Source organism: Pteronotus mesoamericanus, unplaced genomic scaffold, assembly GCF_021234165.1.
Source record: "Pteronotus mesoamericanus isolate MK-2021 breed Mesoamerican mustached bat unplaced genomic scaffold, CSHL_Meso_final contig_68, whole genome shotgun sequence".
Classification (NCBI taxonomy): Eukaryota; Metazoa; Chordata; class Mammalia; order Chiroptera; family Mormoopidae; genus Pteronotus; species Pteronotus mesoamericanus.
The window spans coordinates 25,926,929-25,949,378 of record NW_026555234.1 but is presented as its reverse complement, the minus strand read 5'-3'; the positions used below and the strand labels follow the sequence as shown (position 1 = coordinate 25,949,378).

Here is a 22,450-nt window from a genome sequence, read left to right as displayed (position 1 = left end):
GGGGATGGAGAAACTTACAATAAAAAGAAAAAAAGATCTAAATAATGTCACTGTGGCTTATTTTACTGTTTACCTAGAAAGCTGAAATTAACAGGATACTTCTTCCAGCTTTTGAGCATTTCAATATTTTAAATATGTAGTCAGAATAAATGCTTGCCAAATATTTGCTGAATATTGAGTAATTACATATATTAAAAGGTCACGGAATTTAAGATTCCTTAGTTTTGTGGCTGACTCAGCTCTTTTAGTTGCGATTATAGTCTTCCCACACGGCATGTGAAACTGGGGGGGCTACTTGAGGGAAGAGTGCCACCTACTGATCGTAAACATACCTACCTGTCTGTGGTTACTTTCTCCCTTGAGGTTTTTGTGACAGAACAAGTAGCAAAATTAGTTGAAACCTGGATAACAGTCTTGAGGCTAGCAGATCCTAAGGTGTTTGCACAGGAAACAAGCTTAAGAAAAATTTTATTAATTAAAATAAATGCCTCAGCATTAGGTAAATATCTTTACGACAATCCCTCAAAATTAATTTCATTCATTCTGATCTCAAAGTTTAAAAAAAACTAAGTCAGTTCTACTTGTCTTATTACATATATACTCATCTCCTTTCCAGGATGAATAATACTTATGTTCTAAACCTATAAACCTAATTTGAATGTGTGATCCTGACTTTTAGGAAGAAGGAAGTATTCTGATAGCACTGTAATTCTTAGTTTTACAACAGACCTCATAAATCTTTCATAACTTCTGGTTTAATATTAACATGCTTTGATTTTCCCTGTAAGGGAGATTCCTGAATATCTGAATTTTATTTTAAAAAAAAGAAAAGGCTAGCTTTCATTCTTGCTTACTTCCAGGGGCACCTTATCTAGCTTGGTAAATTTCATCCAAGTAAATTTTCTGGTAAATACAAATTGTTATTTAAGAAATTTCTCTTTGGAATGATCTTAAATAAAGTTTAAATTCATGAGGAATTAAGAGAACAAAGTATAGACTCATGGCTAGGTAAAGGAGGTTTTGTATGAGGCTTCCACCTGTCTGAGAGTGTAATATCTAAAAGTGCTGGAAGAACAGCAGCACTATACTGCTTGCTAAAATAATAGATATTCTGGATGTTAAATCATTTTTTTTAACCTGAAAGTTAAAATAAGTCCAGTTACGCTATTTTTCCTACTGCATTCATTCTATACACTGCTACAGTATTTCCTTAATTTTAATCTGACAGGTGTACACATTACACTAATTTCAGATGCCATTATCAGCTGATTGTACGTATTCATATCACAGAATCTGTGACTACAAGTTCATGCAAACTAAACATCTAGTAATGTTCAAATTGTAAAATTTACTTTTTCATGAGTGTAGGAATATTTCATTTATAAATCAAGCCTTCCTTTAAAGAACAGCCAAACATGAGTATATCAGAAATTAAAAGCCTCAACTTTTAAAGCAGTGTTTTAAATTGTGAAAGTCTAAACATTAAAATTCTTTTTGTTAAAACCAACATGAATTCTTTTCCTTAGGAAAATCTTTTTAACCAACAGTAATTTTCAAAAGAAAAAAGAAAAACACAAGCACATTTACAGGTCATTAAAAGTAAATAATAAATAATCATGGTAAAACAGAGCACACAAAAGACAGTATTAACAAATGTAAAAACTGGTGAAATCTGAACAGGTCTGTACTTTAGTTAACAATATTGTTCCAGGGTTAATTTCTTATTCTCCTCCATAAATCTAAAATTAAAGACTTAAAAATTTGTAAAACAAACAAAACAACCAGCAACTTAAAAATATATGTGCCCTCACTGCCAAAATCTCTCAATATAATTCAAGACATTAATTTTAAAAATATATTTAGATATCAATAATATACTGTTTACTCAACATTACAGTCACTTTATTGCTCTAGAAAATTTAGTTCTTAAACTCATCAGATTACATATATAGTGATAATGAGGCTAGCCACATACACACATACCACACAAAATCAACTGTAGATTATGAGGCTGCTTCTCTAAGATAGTAGAAAAATATTACAAAAAGAGCTGGTTATGGATGAGCTATCAAGAAAGTATCACATTTCTATAGATTGGAAAATTGAACAAAACGAAAACTGATGTTACTATTAAGTTACTAATTAATGTATTTGAGAAATCCAAATTACATGCAGAAAGAAAATAGGTTACAAAAACCATTCATTACTGTGCAGCACTAGATTTTTTGCAACATTTTAAACATTTCTAATCATGCAACAATAAAGATCAAAATAAAATTTTCAGAGTTGACAGAAGCTCAACAAACAGGATTTAACATATATACAACTCAAATCACCGCTGCATAATACATCCAATTCCCCCAAATTTATCCATTATGAAATCGAAATGTACACTGTTCTCCCAAAATGCCCCTTCAGGTACCATTCCCAATCAATTACCTTGCCCATAAACCTTTCCATTTAACCTTTAAATCAGATTTGATGGGTAAAGAATCTACAGGATAATCTTCATTATTATTTCAGATACTAAGTATAGTCACATGATCAATCTTAACTTACATTCCTTTCAAAGGTACCTAAACTGCTGCAATTGTCTATGAGAATTTAAACCTAAGAAACCGAGAAAAACGGTAGTCAAAAATTTGATCTAGGCAATTCTATAAACTATAATAACACTAATAACCTATGTGTCCACAATGTAAAAGGAGTTCCTATCTAAGAAAGCTGTATGACTACTGCTTTCTGATATAAAATGGTTAGGTGACCCCAAATATTTACCTAAATGGCTAACAAGCTTACAGTTGAGCCTTTAAAAACAAAAGTACAAATCTACAGAATTATCAATGGAAATAAAATTTTGGAAGGTAGTAGCGTAAGACACACAGGGAACTACTCTTATAACAACACATCCAAAATTAATCTGTCCTAACAAAGAAGCACAAAATCAATTTAAAAACAATTTAAAATCAAATACAGCAGGAAGTGTTTAAATCATGAACCAAAATTCACAAATGGCAAAATACTGTCTCAAAATATACTGAATTCGCATACGTAAATGTTACCAAAATGAACTAATACCAGATATAAATAAATTCATGTTACCAATTAGACTGAAACAAATTTTAGAGCTATTGTTACAAGAGAAATAAACGTACATGATAAAGGCACAGCAGCATCTAAAAAAAAATTTGATACATGTATTACAAAATACAAACTTTCTTAACCATTAACAACACAACACAATAGAATTTTCTTAGAAACTTTTTTATAAAGGCTTGATTTAACATGCCAGGAAAATGTTATTTTTCCATTAAGATGAATTTATGTAAATTGGATTGAGGTCAGTTTCACACCTGGAATTAACAATCCCTAGCATAGGTATCAGCTTCTAGTAATGCTTATTTATATTTAACTTAGCTGGATATTAAACTATGCAACTGTTGGTGCCAATCTGCTTATAAAGGCAATGCTCTGGAGACAAAGTCTTCTCACAAACAGTGGGCAAGCAGGTTTCATTATTATATGTTCAACAATAATCCTCAATTCATTAAACAAGGTCCTGCAAGATAAAATAGTTTTCTTTCAGAAACACAAGGAAAAAAACAACATATTGCAAAGCAAATGCTGATGAAGGAATTTCCTATAGCCATTAAAGAATTTGAAGAATTAAAAGAAATAACTAGAATGAACTGCCAACAGTTTTCCCTGGAAAACACAAAATAAAATTCTCACATCAATACCTGTCTTTTTGGGAAGAAAAGTTCATTTAACAAAAGCATTCAATAAACAGCTACCTCTGAGGGCTGAGGTTAGGGATGATTTATAGCTTTACAGAAGAATCACATCATTTTCACATTTCACTTGGGCAAATTCAACTACTTCTAAAAAAAGAGAGCAAGAAAGTGAAAATTATATAACATGGGCAATCCCACGTACTATTTCCTTAAGTGAACATATTGCCTCTTAGAGCTTTCATTTGTAAAACAGGAATATGTACTTCAGAGAGTCATAGTGAAGTTTACATGAGAAAACACAGGAGATGCTCAGTGGATGGTACTTCCCAGTTGGATCATTCCACTGATCAAATCAACACCTGTTTGCCTTCAGACCAAAGTCCTCCAGAATTTGGTTTCAATCAAAACCAAATTTTCTGCTTCTTCTCCTGTCACTCTGTCATGACTCATGTTGCATGTTTGTGCCCAAAACAGACTGTAAACTTTAGACTTTGCCTTAACTGTGCTCGTTGCCTACAAAGTACTCTTTATTATATACTGTACACATTACACATATATTATACAAACTAGTAGACACAGTATCATGTATACTGTAATTTATAAGTGATCTGAAGGATCAGCAAGGGTAATTTTTGACTATTCCCAGCTCCTGTTCTATCTTTCTGTATCCTCCGTGTTATTTTTATGGTTAGGAAAAATCAATAATGTACTATTTCAAAAAAAAAAAAAAGGTATGTGATATGCTCTCACACAAAGACAGGAAGAAATTGTGGAAATACTCATATTTATCCCCAAACCACCCCTTCTTGTATTACTCACAACCCCCTTAGGTTCCCAGGCTTGAAACCTGGAGGTCGTCTTCGTCTCCTTCCTCCTCCCCAGACCGTAAGTCCCTACCCTCCTAAATATCTTTCACAGTTAGCTCCTTTTCCTTTACCAGTGAGTCAGTTCAGGCCATGGACGTCTCAGACACTCTCCAAACTGGTCTACCCTTTTCCCTTCTTGGTGAGCCTGTAATCCATCTTCTGGAATGATATTTCTAATTCAGGGTTCATCACATTCTTAACCCCTCCACATCTGAAACTTCAAGTGTTCTTCCTCCTCTGACAAAAATATTCAAACTTTCACTATCTACTCCATCTACCTTTTTTCGCACTAGTCTTTGTTATTTTCCTATATACTTCTCCTCAGCTTAAGCAGCATGTACTACTGCTATGCCAAACACTTTCAGGCACCCATCTGCCAGAACTCAGATTTCAAAAGACTTGGCTGATATTACCACCTCCTCAGTGAATTTTCACCTGTCCCCCTCTGTTCCCTGGACTTTGATAGCAGCACCTTCATCATCATATTGCCTTATAGAGCTGTCTAATGCATTTAACTTTATATTGCTACAAAGCAGGTTATTTCAAAAGTACAAGAACATGTTATCGCCAACACAGTTTTATCTTCTGAATAAATGAATCCAATGTATAAAGCCATGAGGCACATGAAAAATACTCTAGTCAAATCCTCTCAAGTTACAGATGTGGCTGAAAGAAGCTGGCCCAAAGTTATATGGCTAGGTCCTTTATTCTTGGCGTTCTTCTGGACATCATCTGGAGGAAGCCACAAAGTTGCTTTGGAGAGGCACTGACAACAGAACTTTCAACGATGACCATAACGTCATTAGCCTCATGTGGCTTTTGAGCACCTGAAATGTGGTTAGTATAATTCAAGCACTGAGTTTTAAATGTCATGAATTTTAATTTAAGTGGTCAAACGTGGTTAGTGGCTAGTGTATTAGAGAGCCCAGCTCTGGACAATCTACACTAGACATCTACAAGTACTGATACCTCTAACTTGAGAATAAATATCGCGACAGGTAAAAATGGAACAAATTGGCCATATAAATTGTCTCAAAACCCTTTACAAAGTGTAGTGTAGAGATTTTGGTTTTACAGTCTGTATACCAATACCTGTAAGCTCAAATATTTTCCATCACCTTTCCACTCTTTTGGTTAAAATGTGTGCTGATGTGAGATCTTTGAGAATGTTTATTAATACATATTTGTGTTAACTTGATCCACTGATCCACTGCTATCCTTTTTTATTTCTCTGGACACTTCTCAATTTCTATTTGTCCTGATAAGGGTTTGTAAAAAAAAAAAAAAAAAAGAGTGGAAAAGAGGGCATAAAGAAGCAGATTATAACAAATTTGCTTATGAAAAATAAATGGCAGGGAAAAGAAAATGTCTGAAATGAATACATGGACCAGAGAGAAAAAAGGCAAAAACTCACAGAATCAAGTAAAGTGAAAGGTTTATTTTCAACTAGGGACTCATTAAGAACCTATGACTAAAGTAAATTCTATTTTAGGAAATATTGTAAAGACATTGTCTAAGAAAGCATAAAAACTCTCAAAGGAGAAGGATCACAATCACAGAAAGAGGAAAATAAACTATTAAGAACCTAATAGAATCTAAGCACTTTTTAAAACATTACTTCATTCCTCCCCAAGTTTTCCCCTCTACCAAGGAATAAATTAACATGTCAATAACTTTTCTAAAGTCACGCAACTGGCAAATGATGGGCCTCCATTCAAATTTAAGTTCTTTTTACTTTGCATGTGAAAATACAATAGAGATCATGCTAATGTACTCGCTGCATTTCTGGCTGAATTCTGTTATGTGCTGAATTTATTTTAAACTTGACAACAAAAACTAAGTTAACAATGCTATCTAAAGAACACACTTAAGAGGCTATTAAAAACAGCTGTTCATTTTAGTGTTACTCTAACTTTTGAGATAAGGATGTATAACTTACTGTAAAATAATTTAAGCCTCCATTCCTGAACACTATAGTAAGTCTAAATTTCTTCTTTATTTTTCCACTCCAAATATTCTGCACAAAGCCATCTGAAGATTATTATGATCACATCAAAACCACCATCCCCAATTCTAAAAGGTAAATTCCAGAAATCCTACTATGAAATTCAGGGAGTTTTATGATATAGCACCGAGACACCATTTTAATTGTTGCTCCAACCAGCCACCATTCAAAATCTCCATTAATGGTCAAACAGGTCTACTCAATTCCCCTTAAACATGGCTTGTACTTTGTCACCTCTGAATTCGTACTCCTACTGCCATCAAACCTTAAATGCTTTTGCCCATTCTCACCCTCTCTGCAAAGGCTTTATTCCTTCCAGAACAAATTAAAATCTCTATTTTGTGAAACTCTCCTGGACTCTTCTATACTCTCAATGATTTCTCCCTCCTGTGGACTACACTACTGATATAAGTAAACACCTGACAATTAATCTTACATTGACTTGTGAATACTGTATCCTGGAGTATTGTTTCCCTCTTTTATTATTTGACATGTGTTTTGTTTCTTCAATTAGGAAAATTCCTTACAACTGGGACTTGTCTTACACATCTTTATTTTTAAAAAACATTTATTTATTTTTAGAGAGAGGGAAAGGGAAGAAGAAAGAGGGAGAGAAACATCAATGTGTGCACCTCCAACTGGGGACCTGGCCCACAACCCAGGCATGTGCCCTGACTGGGATCGAACCAGCGACCCTTCCATTCGCAGGCTGGCACTCAATCCACTGAGCCACACCAGCCAGGGTCCTTACATACCTTTAAATCCCTTAAGCTTTAGTACTCTTGAAGCAGTCAAGATAACTCCAGGGTCAGTTTTTGAAAAGAAATACAACCACCTTCTTACCAAACCTAAATCTTTCTATGGCTTAGAACTTAAATGTACAAAAACATTACTTGCTTCTAAATTCTAACATAAAAGCTAAATCATGTAAAAGTTACAAATACTGTACTTCACAATACTCTTAATAAAACAGATTTGAACTAATCACCAGCTTACCGACAATATGGATTTCTTCGAGAGGAGTATCGGAGAGTAAGAAATCTATAGTATATAAAAGGCTGGAGCAAGCTTCCTTGACCACTAAAATAAACAAATACAAAAGTAATAAATATACATTTCAATTCATACAAATAGTCTTAAAGGCAATTTAACTGGAGAATCTGTCTTTATTCATCAAGTGGTCATAGTAATTCCTATCATATCTAAGTCCAAGTTATTCTTAAAAAAGGACATAAAAGAACATATATATGATCAGTAAAGAGTAAAATATTACTGTTCAAATTTGTATAAACATGTATTCATAAACGTACATTCACTTTTTAAATTTTTTAAAGCTACTAAATAAATCAGAAATGTATATATGTGCTATATATTGCATCCATGATTACTAATAATTGATAATCAAGTTTTAAAACTTTGTAACATGTTAAAATAAAAAAATCATTTGTTTTATATATATGACAACAAAAAAACACTAATAAAATCACACAGGCTCACTTATAAACTTATATACCATATTCTAATTATTTTTCTTAGGTAAAAAGCACCATTATAATACACCAAGAATCATATATATGTTTATGAAATTTTAAGTCTGGAATTCTTTCCTAAGAAAAACTACCTGGATTAAGATATTTACTGAAATAACTATGAATAAAATGCAGCAACAACACGGGAAGTTGCGTGGCAGGGCTAAGTAAATTATGTTTATTTGATGAACTTAGTATGAAAGTACTTATAATCTTGATTATGAAAACTATACAACAATTCTGAAGAAAGCAAAATATAAAACTATACATGCTATTATATATATTTTAAAGAGCTTATTTATTTATTTTTAGAGGGGAGGGGAGAGAGGGAGAGAAACTTCAATGTGTGGTTGCCCCTCATGTGCTCCCCCCAATAGGGACGTGTCCCACAACCCAGGCATGTGCCCTGACTGGGAATCGAACTGGCGACCCTTTGGTTCACAGGCCAGCACTCAGTCCATTGAACCACACCAGCCAGCAGATATTACTATATATTTTTTTTTGGTGAGGAAGTACATTAAGATGCAAAGTATTTGTTTCTTAAGTTAGTATTTTAGCCTCTTCTAAATTGTGTGATTTAGAATTCAGTAATTGTAATTTACACAATTACAAACTTATCACTAATTTTTCCCAATAAATTCTGTGATAAATCTTTAACTTTTAAATTGAAAAAGTAATATACATACTATAGAAAATATTGAGAGGAAAGAATATTCAATGAAAAACAAATTTTCCATCTCCCAAATTAGCTCCTTCCTCAAAGTTACAGCACCAACTCTATCCCTCCAGAAATTTATACACAACAAGCCTATCTAATAACTAACACAGATATACTCACTTTATAATTCACTGAACCCATATAACAACTTTAGGAAGGAAGTGGTATTATCATTCCCGTGTTATTTATTTATTTTTTAAAAGATCTTATTTATTTATTTTTAGAGAGAGGGGACGGGAGAGTGAAAGAGGGAGAGAAACATCGATGTGTGAGAGAAACATTAATCAGCTGCCTCTCACACGCCCCCAACTGGGGAAGCAACCTGCAACCCAGGCATGTGCCCTGGCTGGGCACTGAATCGGTGACCTTTCAGTCTGTGGGACAATGCCAAACCCATGGAGCTACACCAGCCAAGGCTCATTCCCATTTTAAAGATGGAGAAACTAAGGCACGAAGAAATATATATATATGCCCTAAAACACATTAACACTCCCCAAAATATAAATGCAGAAGACCAGTCCTTAACAAACTTTGAAACATTGTATCTGAGATCATCTCCTATCCCAACACATAAATTCACCTCATTCTTTTTATAGTTTAAAGTATTCTATCTTATGCATATACTATTATGTAACAAGCTGTCTACCAATGAATAAAGCAAGCTATGATGATTCATTCTTTTATCTGTCTTTGCACATGTGTGCATATATGTGTAAGATAAACTCATATTTTATGTTCATTTTAAAACTCATACAGAGCTTTAAGCATTATTGCTATAAATATTTAATACATTTAAAAGTAAAATTTAATAATTTTACTATTAGGTAATGCTTCTACCATGAAGATGTTAAAGAATAATAATTAAAATGGTTTTTAATTTTATAATTTGTGTCATATATTCAAGTGACATAGAGCATTAATAGCTTTTCCTATTAGGGATTAAATAAAACTTTATAACCTTTAATTTTTTAGAATAACAAAGTGATTTCTCTATTTTCATATTTCTGGTAAATTTGCATCACCTTTACAGTAATCTTGAAAGATTAAAATCACTTTGTACATAAGCATTATTTAAATAAAAGATCTAGTAGCACAACTGAATTAATACACCTGTACAGTCAAAACTTGGCGCTCCAAACAAAATTCACTGCAGTTCCCAAAATGAGGTTTTTGTTTAAAAGTACATGATATCTCAGCATTTCATTAAAATGATCTCAAGCTGATGTAAGACTCAAATTATTTCGCTTGTTAAACAAAATTATGAGATGTAGATATTATCTTCATATAAAGAATTAGTTATGGAATCTACATTTTAACTCTCATCCAGTTACATTAAGCAAATCACAGAACCTGGTGCGACCCAAGACCAGGATTAAGTGACCCAAGAAACAAAAAATAAGAAAGTAAGAGAGGGAAAATAAAAGTACCTTTACTGAAAGTGTTTACGTGTCTGATCAGAATTACAAGAGAGATGAACTAACTCTTAGGGCAAAAGTTTTAGAGTAGAATAATAGGCAAATACAGCTGCATCAAATCTTACATTCAATATTCATAGAATGTAAGGTCTGGAAGAATTTTAGGCAATTATTTATTTCAAGTACTACTAGTTTTTTAAATGTGGAAAATCAAGGCTTGAAAGGTTAAGTTAATAGTCAAATCAACTAGAATCCAGGTCCCTAAGACCCAGTAAGAAGTCTTTCCATTATATCATTCCAGAACTTTATTAGGTTATTCTATCTAGTTGGGACCCTGCAACTCAAGCAGCATATGGTAATTCTGGATTTTTCAGAGGAAAACATTACTTAAAAGAATGGAACAGATGCCTTTATGAGGAAATATGTAAAATTCTTATTAGTTTGAAAAGAGACTAAAGAAACCAATACATAAAAACCTCAGGCAATGAACATTGAAATATTTCATAAACAAAAAATAAATTTGTTAATAGTAAGATTATAAAAAGTAGTAAGATCACAGAAAACAGGTAATATAGACATTTTAGATGACAATCTGTCATGGTCAATTAAATATCAAATGCACCTAGCTTACACTCAGCAAAATCAATTCTGGTATCTATGTTAGCGAGAACACTGACAGAAAAGTATTTGGAAACAAATGTCCATCAACAAGGGAATGTGTAATAAAAGGTAGCATTCTAACAAGATGGAACACTACACAGTCACTAAATTAAATAAGAACTCTGTCAACATAAATAAATCAAAATAACACACTATAGGCGTAGAAAAGCAAGATGCAGACGATGCATTGTAACTTTTGATATAAAATAAAAAGACAAAACCTCACACCTATAATATATTTTTCTACCTATTTGCATATGCATTTTTAAAAAGATTGTACTTATTTATTTTTAGAGAAAGAGAGGAAAAGAAACATAAGATGTGAGAAACGTTGACTGGTTGCATCTTGTATGCGCCCTGACCCTGGACCGAACCTACAACCCAGGCGTTGGGCCCTAACTGGGGATCGAACTGGTACCTTTCACTTTGCAAGATGACGCCCAACGAACTAAGCCACACCAGTCAGGGCTGCAGAAGCATTTTTAAAGGACGACAAACACATACACATTATCAAACTCCTTACCTCTGGAAGGACTGAAATACTATTACGATTCATAGTCAAATGGTATTTTAGCTTTTATTTGTAGTGTCCTAACACTTGTGAAACTAAAAACTGAAAAAGCAATAATCTGGGCAGAAATGAAGTTTTAAAACTTAAATACAAGAATATTGATGGAATGATCAATACTCTACTTTTCTAATATTCTAATTTTTAAAAGGATGGCTTTCTATATTCATGCATTACTTCTTTTTTGCATTACTTCTAAAAATTAAGATACAAAAAAAAAACTATAGAGGCGATAGTAGGCAACAACTAATACCAGACTATAATTTTTTTTAGATTTTTCTCTGGTATAAGAAAAATCACCTCAATAATAGAGAAATGAACTATCTAGACTTCCCAAGATTCTTTCAAATGTAATTATTTTAAAATTAACTTTCTAAATGTTAAGTGATAAATCACAAAGAATGACATATAAGACATATTTATGTTTTGACAGAATAGGTTTACTATGTCTCAGGTTCTCCACTATAAAGAGAAAAGATAATCGCTAATATCCACCTAGCTCTACATTATCAGTATCTACTTCAACAGACTTAAGCGAGATAAGCTTTGAGTTAGTATATTTATATTTATTATATACTTACTATATATTTATTATGTATTTAGTATTTATATTTACTTGAGTTAATATATTTATTATATTCATCAGCCTCCCAAAACAAATGTATTTTCATTCTTACCTAAAAAGCATAAAAACTGTAGCAGGCATCAAGAGTATTTCATTACAAGCAATGAATTTCAGAATATTCTGTTGATTAGCACTTAATTTATCCAAGATGGATCTCAGCAGCGGTAAACTATTTGAACCTTTTGCCTAAAATATAAGAAAACAAACATTAACAAAGCATTTCTGATTGCTCAATTATTTTCTTTAGATAAACAGCATATTCGACAGGCCATAAGACAACCAAAAGACAATTATTTGGAAATGATGATATAAAGTATAGAAACTATTTAAGGACGTAAGTTACATAAGGACATGTGTTTTCCTATTTAATTATATTTTGTGTATTTGAAAATTTAAAAACAATTTTAATGCAAGTCCTTTTCATTCTTAGAGGCTTCATTTTTCTTAAGATTAGATTATTTCACATAAATGGTGGTTATTTCTCTCCAACCATAATGAAATCCGACTACCCAGTAACATAGTTACAGTATCTGTGACTCCTTAGCTAACTAGAGGTCGAAATTACCAAGTCCCATTACTCCTGTGACCAAAGAACTATAGAGATTTTTAAAAAAGGCCAACACAAGGCAAATTTGAATATTTTAATTCAAATTTCAGTAAATACGCAGTCAAGCTAACTGGCACACTTAAGTTAGGCTTAATGTTCCAACCTAGGAATAAGAAATTTTAGGAAAAGTAGTAGTGCTGAACATTAGAGTATATTAGAATTAAATATTGACAGCACAAGAGGTCTCTGACAAATTGTCAAACCTAAAAGATTTGATTCCTTTAAATAACAGAGATCTATTTCAAACTTCACAAATTCCTGGGGCAACTTGGGGGTAATTTTAAATTCAATTTTTTATCAACAAAATATACTATTTTGTGAAATGTAAATAAAATATTCTAAACTTAAAACTTTAAAATTGCTAAATAATTTAGGAAAATTTTTAAGGATTAGAGGAACTTTTTCTTACAAAAGCCAGAATGTCTTAGAGCTCAAATTCATGTCACCTAGCTTTAATCTGGGGATTGAAAAAGAAAAATTAATAGTTTTACTTACATCAAGAACCTTTTTTGTGTATGTAGCAGCATGAAGCAAAGAGAATAACAAGACTGGGAAAATACTCACTGAAGAAAATAATTAAGGAAAACATTCAAAATTCATCAACTACTTTGCAAGCAAGCTATGTGTTACGTCCAAATACATGTATCTGAAACGGCATCTGCTAAAATGAGTTCAGTGACGTTTAGTGTTGCAAGGATTAAATGTCAAATTTGTATATAATGGCAAAACAGGTGCTTAAAAAATTTCAGTTTCCTCCTATTCGCTTTTAAGAATTATTATCTAAAAAGGTAACGTTTAGTCTCAAAGATATATTTTATTGTGCTTCCACTATGTATAGTTGTATAATAAATATTCAAGAACTCTTAGAGCAGTACTTCTCCAAGAACAAAACACTTTCTTTCCTGAGGGATGATCCACAGGAGGAAAATGACATTTAGTTTAGGAAGTCTCTTAGTCTCACAGTGTATATCAGCATATCAAAGGTCCTGTGGTAAAGAAGCCTATTTAATCTACTGATTCCCGGAAAAACACTAAACAGCCACTCCCTCCTCTGTCCCTCCCTTTCCTTATTTTTTCTTATTAGAATACCTTTATTAGCCCACAACACTTTTGAAATGTGTAAACATACAGATTCCAAATGAGTGATTTCATTCTCAATAGCTCCAGAGATTATTTTCTACTCTATCCATAGCAATAGCAATTTCATTGTCAAAAAGGCACAAAAGGATACTTGTAACAGGGTAGGAATTGACAAAGATGAGTGAATACAGCAGGTAGTGGCAGCTGTCCTCTAACAAAGCTTGGGCCAGGAAAGCTCTGCTTAACTGGAAGTGGGGTAATCTTTGATGCAGCCTCAGAGCACTGGTAAGAGCATTTGCCAGCAAAGCGCGTTGGTAAAAGCTTGCTGCTTCATGCAACCTGCAAATTACCAGAGGAGAGGTTATCATGAGACATAAACAACTACCATGCCTCTTCCTCCTTTGTGAATTGCATCATCATTGCACAACACCTAAATCAATTACTAATTGTAACCAGAAAAAAATGACTAGAATCTATTGTACATTCTTAGAAGCATCACTTCATATATTTACCTAACTGAATTTTATAAAGCACTCATTCTATTACGTTCAAAAGTCAAAAATGCAAAAAATACGAACTCATTTCCACATATCCATCTTCTCTCCAATTTTCAATGTGATGTTAGTTTCCAAAAAGCATGTAATATAAAATATATTCCTCCAGTTAGTAACATTAGGTTTTTAGTGCCTTAAACACAAGACTTGTACCCCTTACAGTTTAGTAAGTCTTGACCCTAGAAGATAGTCCATAAAAACTGACTTAACAACTGAATATTAAAGGCAGAAATAAATATAATACGTACCCAAGAAGAGGCAGAACAAACAAAGCAGAGCAGTAAACTGTGAACAAGCGAGAAAGCCACATTGCTGTGTCCAGTTTATTGGTCATCATGAATTGCTGAATTTAAAAAGAAAAATATTACAGTAAACTAAGGCTGCAAATTATGTTTTTAAGGATGACTATTACATAGTTTTATTTCTATTCAAAATGTTTTAATGATTCTGTAACAATACCATTTTTTTTAAGGATCATTAAATGAAAACTTTTAAAGCAACTGTTTTACATTAACAAATCCAAACACCTTACAGTTTTGATGTGAAAAACACAGGAAGTACTTAAACAGAAAAATACCAAAAAGGCTAATTAGGGAAAAAACTTTCGAACAGATATTTAACGACAGTTGTCTATATTTTCCTCCTACACTTCAAATACTGACTTCATCTATTTTAAAAGAATGTCATAAGAACTAACTGCTCTCAAGAGAAGGATAATGGCTATTCTCAGAAAAATCTCAACATCAAATAGGTATGTTTCAGATCTGAATAAAAGGTATCGTACAAAGCTACTTTGGATTAAATAAACCTTAGAGAGGAGAAATGTAAAACCCGCACTAACAGCCACTTACATTGCCTATGGATGCTTTGCCTATGTACACAGAAGGACCTGACATGCTCTAGGTACTCTAAGCATGGCTGTCAGGTGTTAAATGGCATCTGTCTCTCTGATTTTATGACTTTCTCATCCATCCCTTGGAAGCTCTCCCTCAAGTCTTACTTAAACTTCCATACCACCTCTCCAGTTCTCATTCTCTGGCCTTTTGCTTCTTTTGGCCAACAGATGTGTCCATCACCACTAACGCAGTAACTTAGTATCTGTGCCACATTCAAAATTATCTTACATTCAAATTCTGAAGTGGCTTTTGTATTTTTTGATAGGATCTACATAAATAATTCTTGCATCAAGATCTAACATTAACAGCTCCGGCTGCTGTGGCTTAGTGGACTGAGCACCAGCCTGCAAACAGGAAGATTCCTGGAAAGGGCACACCCCTGGGTTGTGGCCAGGTCCCCAACGGGGGTCGGGTGGGGGAGGCAACTGGTCAGTGTTTTTCTCAAACATCGATGTTTCCCTCCCTCTGTTTCTCCCTCCATTTCCCTCTCTCTAAACATAAACAAATAAAATAAAATAAATTTTTAAAAATCCAACATAAATGTATGTAGACATATAAACGAGTTTCACAAAACAATACTTATCCATACTACATGTGATGGACTTGGCACTTTGTATTTCAGTTAATGTTTGTTTTTTTTTTTAAAGACTTTATTTATTTTTAGAGAGACAGAGAGGGCAGGGAAACATCGATGTGAGAGACATCAATTAGTTGCCTCTCACACCAGTCCCGACCAGGACCAAACCTGCAACCCAGGAATCGAATGGGAGACCTTTGGGTTTGTGGAATGACACCCAACCAACTGAGCCACTTTGGTCAAGGGTATAGTTAGTGTTTTAAAATACTTAAGTGTTTCCACTGAACTGATTTCAAACCTCACTAATGGGTCTTAACCTGGAGTCTTAAAACACTAGTCTAAGCAATCCAATGTTAATTATTTTTTGAAGGAAGATGTACAAAGTAAGACAAAAGTAGGTTTACAGTTGTGTATATGCAAAACAGTTTATTCTTGTATCACTCTTTATTAATTATTGTATTATTTTCTATATTAACTGTAAACCTACTTTTGACTAACCCAATAAAAAGATTTTGGAAAAAAATGCAGACATTTTATCGCATGTCTTTTTTAACAGCATGCAGGTTACTTCAGAAATGTCTCTAGTTCATCCTACCCAACCATATTATTTACTCCTCTAAATTTAAATGATCACCAGCTCTCAAGTGGAAGGATGAGTTTAGGTCACTATGCTCAGTTTCTCTATAGATGTTCAGAGTCTAAACCATAGCTTGAAATTTAATTTTAGAACACTTTATTACTTAAAAAAATTGTTTTCTTTAGACTCCAGGGAGAGGGAAAGGGAAGGAGAAAAAGGGAGAAACACTGATGTCTGAAAAAAACATTAGTCTGTTGCCTTCTGCACGCACCCCGACTGAGGACAGAAACCACAATCCAGGCCTGTGTCCTGACCAGGAACTGAACCCGTGACCTTTGGGTCTGCTGGACAAAGCCCAACCAACTGAGCCACAACAGTCAGGGCAAGAACGTTTTCTCTAAAACTTACTTGTTTAGGGTGTTCATTTCATGGTAAATCATTGAGCTACGCATTCTATTTTGTACATTTTTATGTATGTGTATTTTATTACACAACCAAAAAGATTTTAAAAAGATGTATTGGTTTAAATTTTAAGAGTGAACTACCCAATCATGTCATAAATAGTTTAGGCAAAAAATAGCAATGGATGTTGGGGTGAAAAGCTATGTACCATGTCATAGATTGCTTTTTAGTAACAAAGGCAAAAAAGATTATCTTTACAATGGAGAATCTGGTGGATACCACCTTAACCAGATAATCAAATTCAGTATCTCCAAAGGACGCATAAATCAACATAAAATGCTTCCTAATGTATATAATGCACTGAGAAGGGCAGAATATCACTAGGTATTCCTGCCAAAATGTTTAACCTGAATCTAGTCATCAGGAGGGGAAAAATAAAATCAGACAACTCCAATTTAAGAAGTATACTGCAAAACAACAGATCTGGGCTCTGGAAAGACAAAAATGGGAGGAGGGCAAGGGACCTGTTCTAGACTAAAGTAAAGGCTAAAGGCCAGTAAAGGCAAGGGCAATGCGTGCTTTTTGACTGAATGATGAGGAGAAAAGCAGCTTTGAAGGACAATCAAGGATATCTGAATACAGACTGACTACGTTTTAACATGTATCAACAGTAAATCTCCCAAATTTAACTACAAAAATTGCACTGACAACTGCACAGTAGTCATGCTGAATACTTAAGTATTTATGGATTAACTATCATGATGTATGCAACTAACTCTCAAAAGATTCTGCAAAGTAAAAAATAAAGTATATATAGAGAGAGAGAGAGATTCTGCAAAATGTTTAAAAAGAAAAACAGTGACGCTCAATTCACATACTCATAGTGTTTAGAGGGCAATAATGCTTTGGGTACAAGTAACTAGTAAGCAGTAAATCTGTATCTTAAGAGTAAGAAAGTTACGAAAGCGAAATATTTCTCTTCGTAAAAAAATGACGAAATCAAGAAGACTGCTCTCCTCCCTTTGCATAATTTCTATATAATGGCATAAAATGGGCAGAACCGTTCTCTTGCCAGCACGCGGGTACGGAATGAGGAAAGAGTGCCATGGCACCATCTCAGCTGGCACCTTTAACCTTGGGACCAAGGATAGAGACCGAGGGGTGTAAGAGGCACGAGGGCCCGGTTTCCACAGTGTACAGGTGTAGGCCACCTGCTCCAGGCTGGCCCGCCTACGGGCCTGACTTCGCTTCGGAAAAACAAAGTTGTAGCTGCCGCTACTTCTCCGATCACGACCTCCCCTCTCCCGCCACGCACAGCCCCACCCCAATCACTACTTCCAGTCCTGAAAGCAATGGGCTTCTGGAGTGCCTCGGACGCGACTTGCAACACTTCCTGCTCCCCGCAAACTCTTGCAAATCAAGCCAGACCACCCTGCTCGCTCACTTACCACTGCGCCTGCCCCTTGGGGGCCGTTCGAGGCCGTATCCGCCATGGGGGACACACACGCGTCTGGGACGCTGCAATTGGGAAGGGACAAAAAATAAATGTTAGCGCAGGAGCCACGGCTCCGGTAACCGGCTTCCCTGCCCGGTGCCACGAGGCCGGAGTGCCCTGCGGGGACTCTCCAACCCTCCACGGAGGAAAGTTCTCCCCAGCACCAGTTCACCGACTCGCCCGCGGACCCCAGCACCGGCCGGGAAGTACCTGTCCGGCGCGGCCAGGAGCGAGGCTGGGTTTCTAGAAAGACCGGGGCGAAGGCGGAGCTTCGAAACAAGGCCCAATACTGTTGCTCCAAAGCCGGCGCCGGGTTATTGCAAGAACCGGAAGTGCTCCTTTCACTTCCGTGGGAAAGAGGCTGTGACGAAAAGGGGAAATCTGGAGCGGTGCCTTGGGGCACAACGGGAAATGTAGTTCTCGTTTCAGCTTCCAACTAGAAAGTGAGGACGGTGAAGCCACTTTATTATCACCTCCAGCTCACAAATGGCCCCTCCTGCCAAGTCCAAACCACGAAGTCTCTCTCTACACCTTAATATAGAAGGCCTAGAAATGTCTTCTTTGCTGTTTTCCTCCAGGGGCTCATTAGGCCCTATGGTTCTACTTCTAAAATTAATTATTTCAACAAGGACTTAAGGAGGCCTGCTACGTGAGAGGAGGCAGGCTTGACACAGACTGCAGGAGGGACAGACAAGTCAACTGAAAATACTGGACAGTGCTTGTGCAATATCAGCAGAGGCTGAGTTAATTACAGGGAGCACATAGTAGGAGACCTAAATCAAAAGGGGTCTGGGAAGTTTTCCTGGAAAACGTAATTCTGGCCCAAGGTTTTGAAGGGCAGGGAGAAGTGAGGGCAGGGATTCCAGATAGCTACAGGAAGTGCATGAAACAACAGGAAAGAGTCAGGTGACTAGTTCAGTCTGGCCAGAATGAACGTGCCAGTGAGGGAGACTGTGAAAGATTTGGGCTAGAGAATCAGGCAGATGTGCTAAAGAGACGATCTTAACTTAATCCTGCAATCCAGATAACTACGGTACAATTTTAAATGGCAGTGTGACATCGTGAGATTTAAATCATTCTGGCAAGTGGATAGAAGATGATCAAAAGAACAAACTAAAAGCCAGGAGACTAACCGGGAGGCCATTACATACGTATAGAAATGATGAGATTCTAAATGGAGGCAGTGTTCTGTGGGTAGAGAAGAGGAGCAAGGTCTTGAGGCCATTCAAGATTTGGTGACTGACAGGTATGGGTGTGCTGGAGAAGGAAGGTTATTGTCGGAGACCTAGAGAAGAGCTTAGAAGCAGGGTTAGAAGAACAGAGGATTGAGAAAAAGATCTGAGGGGTGGAGGAGAGAAAGCCGACTAGACATATACAGGAAAACTGGTATCCCACTTGGAAAACATGGACCTATACAATATTCTGACTCTCAGGTGTTAGTTTTCTGCCAATATCCATGGGCACCTACACCCAGGTGCCAGTTGGCTGTAGCTGACAAGTCAGATGGGGTCCTCTTCAAGCCATGTACACGTCAGTGTTTGTAAGACCACTGCCCAATTCCCAGCCTGGATTAACTATCTGCCTAGCTAAGGTAAAATATTACCTCCTCTGCACTTCTCACTCATTTACTCCCTATTTTTGTAACACTTATCACTCTCTGACATTTCTTCTCATTATTTGTACACCTACCAGGAGTGTGTGTGTGTGTGTGTGTGTGTGTGTGTGTCTACACTTGGGCTGTCATAACAATACCACAGCCTGGGGGACTTAAACAACAAAGATTTATTTCTCACAGTTCTGGAGCTTGGGAAGTCCAAGATCAAAGTGCCAGCAGGTAGGCCTCATTCTGAAGCCTCTTCTCATGACCTTTTCATTGTGTATGCATGGCCTTTCCCAAGCGGTGCATGTGTGAGGAAATGGGTGGGAGGAGAAAGAAAAAGATCCTTCTTCCTTTTTTAATAAGGCCATTCAGTCTTATCAGACTAGGGCCCCAATGACCTCATAGACCCTTAATTACTACCGAAAAACTTTATCACCAAACATAGTCACATTAGAGGTTCGGGGTTCAACACATCAATTTTGGAGGGACATAATTCAATCCATAGCAATATGTGTGTATGTGTTTTACTGATTTAAGGAATATTCTTATTATAAAAATATTAAAATATAAAATGTCCTTTATTGTAAATTCCATACAGCCAATTGATTCTCACACAATACTTTTGATTTTTGCTGAACTATTGTATCCATAGCAATGTGTGGTTGCCATTAAGGAACCAGTGTAATTCCATGTATATTGCTTGCTATTTTTGTTAAGGAGTAAAATGAAAGTGAAACACTAGACATATATTGAAAGTTCAGCCCTGACCAATGTGACTCAGTTGGTTGCGTGTCATCCTGCAAAGCAAAAGTCATCACTTCGATTCCAGGTAAGGGCACATGCCTGGGTTGCAGGACCAGTCAGGGTGCATATGAAAGGCAACCTATCGATGTTTCTCTCCCGCATAGATGTTTCCCTCCCTTTCTTTATCCCTCCCTCTCCCTCTTTCTAAAAATAAATAAAATAAAAAAAGAAAGAAATTTCACTCTTCCAACATTATTGCGATCACTTTCTTTGTTGGACTGAAAACTAGTTCTTGAATACTAGAAGAATATTTACTCAATTTTAAAATGCTATTCACAATGTAACAGCTACAGATATAAGGCACTTTTAAGTTGAATCTGCACTATTAGCATTCTCTCTACCGCTTTTAAGTCTAAACAATCAACAAAACAATAAATCAAGCCCTGATTTGGAGTGTTTGCTGATATTTCCATGGTGTAAATGTGCATACCATAACTTATTTCAATTATTAACATAATGCCACTAAACATGGAGTTGGGAAGAGATGTGCATTGCATTACATTATATATTTCCCTGGTGCAGATACAGTAGATATAAATAACATCAAGAGCATATATAATGGTAAGATGTAGTAAAAAATAATTAGAAAGTAATGAGTTTTGAGTATTTGTTATTTGTTTTTAATATAACATTGTACATTTATACAAATTTTAATAATGGCTGCACATAACTAGCTCACAAAATTCTTTTTAAAAAAATATGTTTATTGATTTTAGAGAGAGAGGAAGAGGGAGACACAGAGAGAGAAACATCTATTGGTTGCCTCTCATACATGCCCCAACTGGGGATTGAACACACAACCCAGGTATTAGCCCTGACTGGGCATCAAATCCCGAGCCTTTGGTGTATAGGACAATGATCCATCAGACTGAGCCACATCAGACAGGGCCTCACAAAATTCTTAAAAATTTAACAATCAGCTCTTGCAAGTCAATGAGAGCTGATTCCAGCATATCACTATGTGTCTTTGTTTGTGATACTCTCCAGCCCTTCCCTCCCCTTCCTATAGGCATCAGAATTCTCCTTAAACTTAAATGCTCTCAATCCTACTGCCCAGTGACACCATCACCAGTCTCTCCTTTTATCACCAGAAAAATTGTTTATTATAAAACCCTTGAATGTTTTGCTATTCTAGGCAGGTACTTATTTAATCTTCTCTTGTATTATAATTTGTTTTATATTCTTATCAAACATCTTAAGTTTCAGGAAGGAAACATGAGAAACTGTTAACAATAGGGAGTAGAAGGGGGAGGAGGACTTTTGATTGATAATCTTATATACATTATTCTATTTTTAATTTAATTTTTTATACTACTCAATTAAAAAATAAATTTATTAGCCTTGGCTGGTGTGGTTCAGCAGATTGAGTGCTGGCCTACAAACCGAATGGTCACTGGTTCGATTCCCAGTCAGGGCACATGACTAGGTTAAGGGCCAGGTCCCCAGCCGGGGCATGGGAGAGGCAACCGATCGATGTTTCTCTCATACATCAATGCTTCTCTCCCTCTCTTTCTCCCTCCCTTCCCCTCTCTCTGAAAGTAAATAAATAAAATATTTTTAAAAAATAACTAAGTATTAAAATGGTCACAAAATAATATTAATAATAGATTCTTCAGTGGATGCTAAAACCATTGGTTGAAATGTTGATGGGGTACAATATTGGCACAGTTCCAAGGTATCACTCTAAAGAGTTTTTTTAAATAATTACACAGGAAAAACGAATCTTTTACATGAGTGA

At 35.4% G+C, this 22,450-nt stretch overlaps 1 protein-coding gene across 1 annotated transcript; it reads right to left on the bottom strand.

Annotated features, from left to right (window-relative positions):
* Positions 1-1,841: 1,841 nt before the first annotated feature.
* TMEM33 (transmembrane protein 33) lies at positions 1,842-18,621 on the bottom strand. The gene is made up of 8 exons (XM_054582122.1): positions 18,519-18,621; positions 18,262-18,331; positions 14,610-14,704; positions 13,959-14,146; positions 13,223-13,290; positions 12,173-12,306; positions 7,602-7,685; positions 1,842-3,559 (listed from the first exon to the last, which is right to left on the bottom strand). Exons 2-8 carry the CDS (start codon positions 18,304-18,306, stop codon positions 3,430-3,432), a joined length of 744 nt encoding a protein of 247 aa, XP_054438097.1. The 5' UTR covers positions 18,307-18,331; positions 18,519-18,621; the 3' UTR covers positions 1,842-3,429.
* Positions 18,622-22,450: the final 3,829 nt, after the last annotated feature.

Coding starts and splice junctions, on each gene's coding strand:
- TMEM33 (XM_054582122.1), bottom strand. CDS start 18,306: ATGGCGGATACGGCCTCGAACGGCCCCCAAGGGGCAGGCGCAGTG. Junction 12,307..13,222: donor ACACAAAAAAGGTTCTTGAT/GTAAGTAAAACT, acceptor CTTATATTTTAG/GCAAAAGGTTCAAATAGTTT. Junction 3,560..7,601: donor CGAAGAAATCCATATTGTCG/GTAAGCTGGTGA, acceptor TTTATCTTGCAG/GACCTTGTTTAATGAATTGA.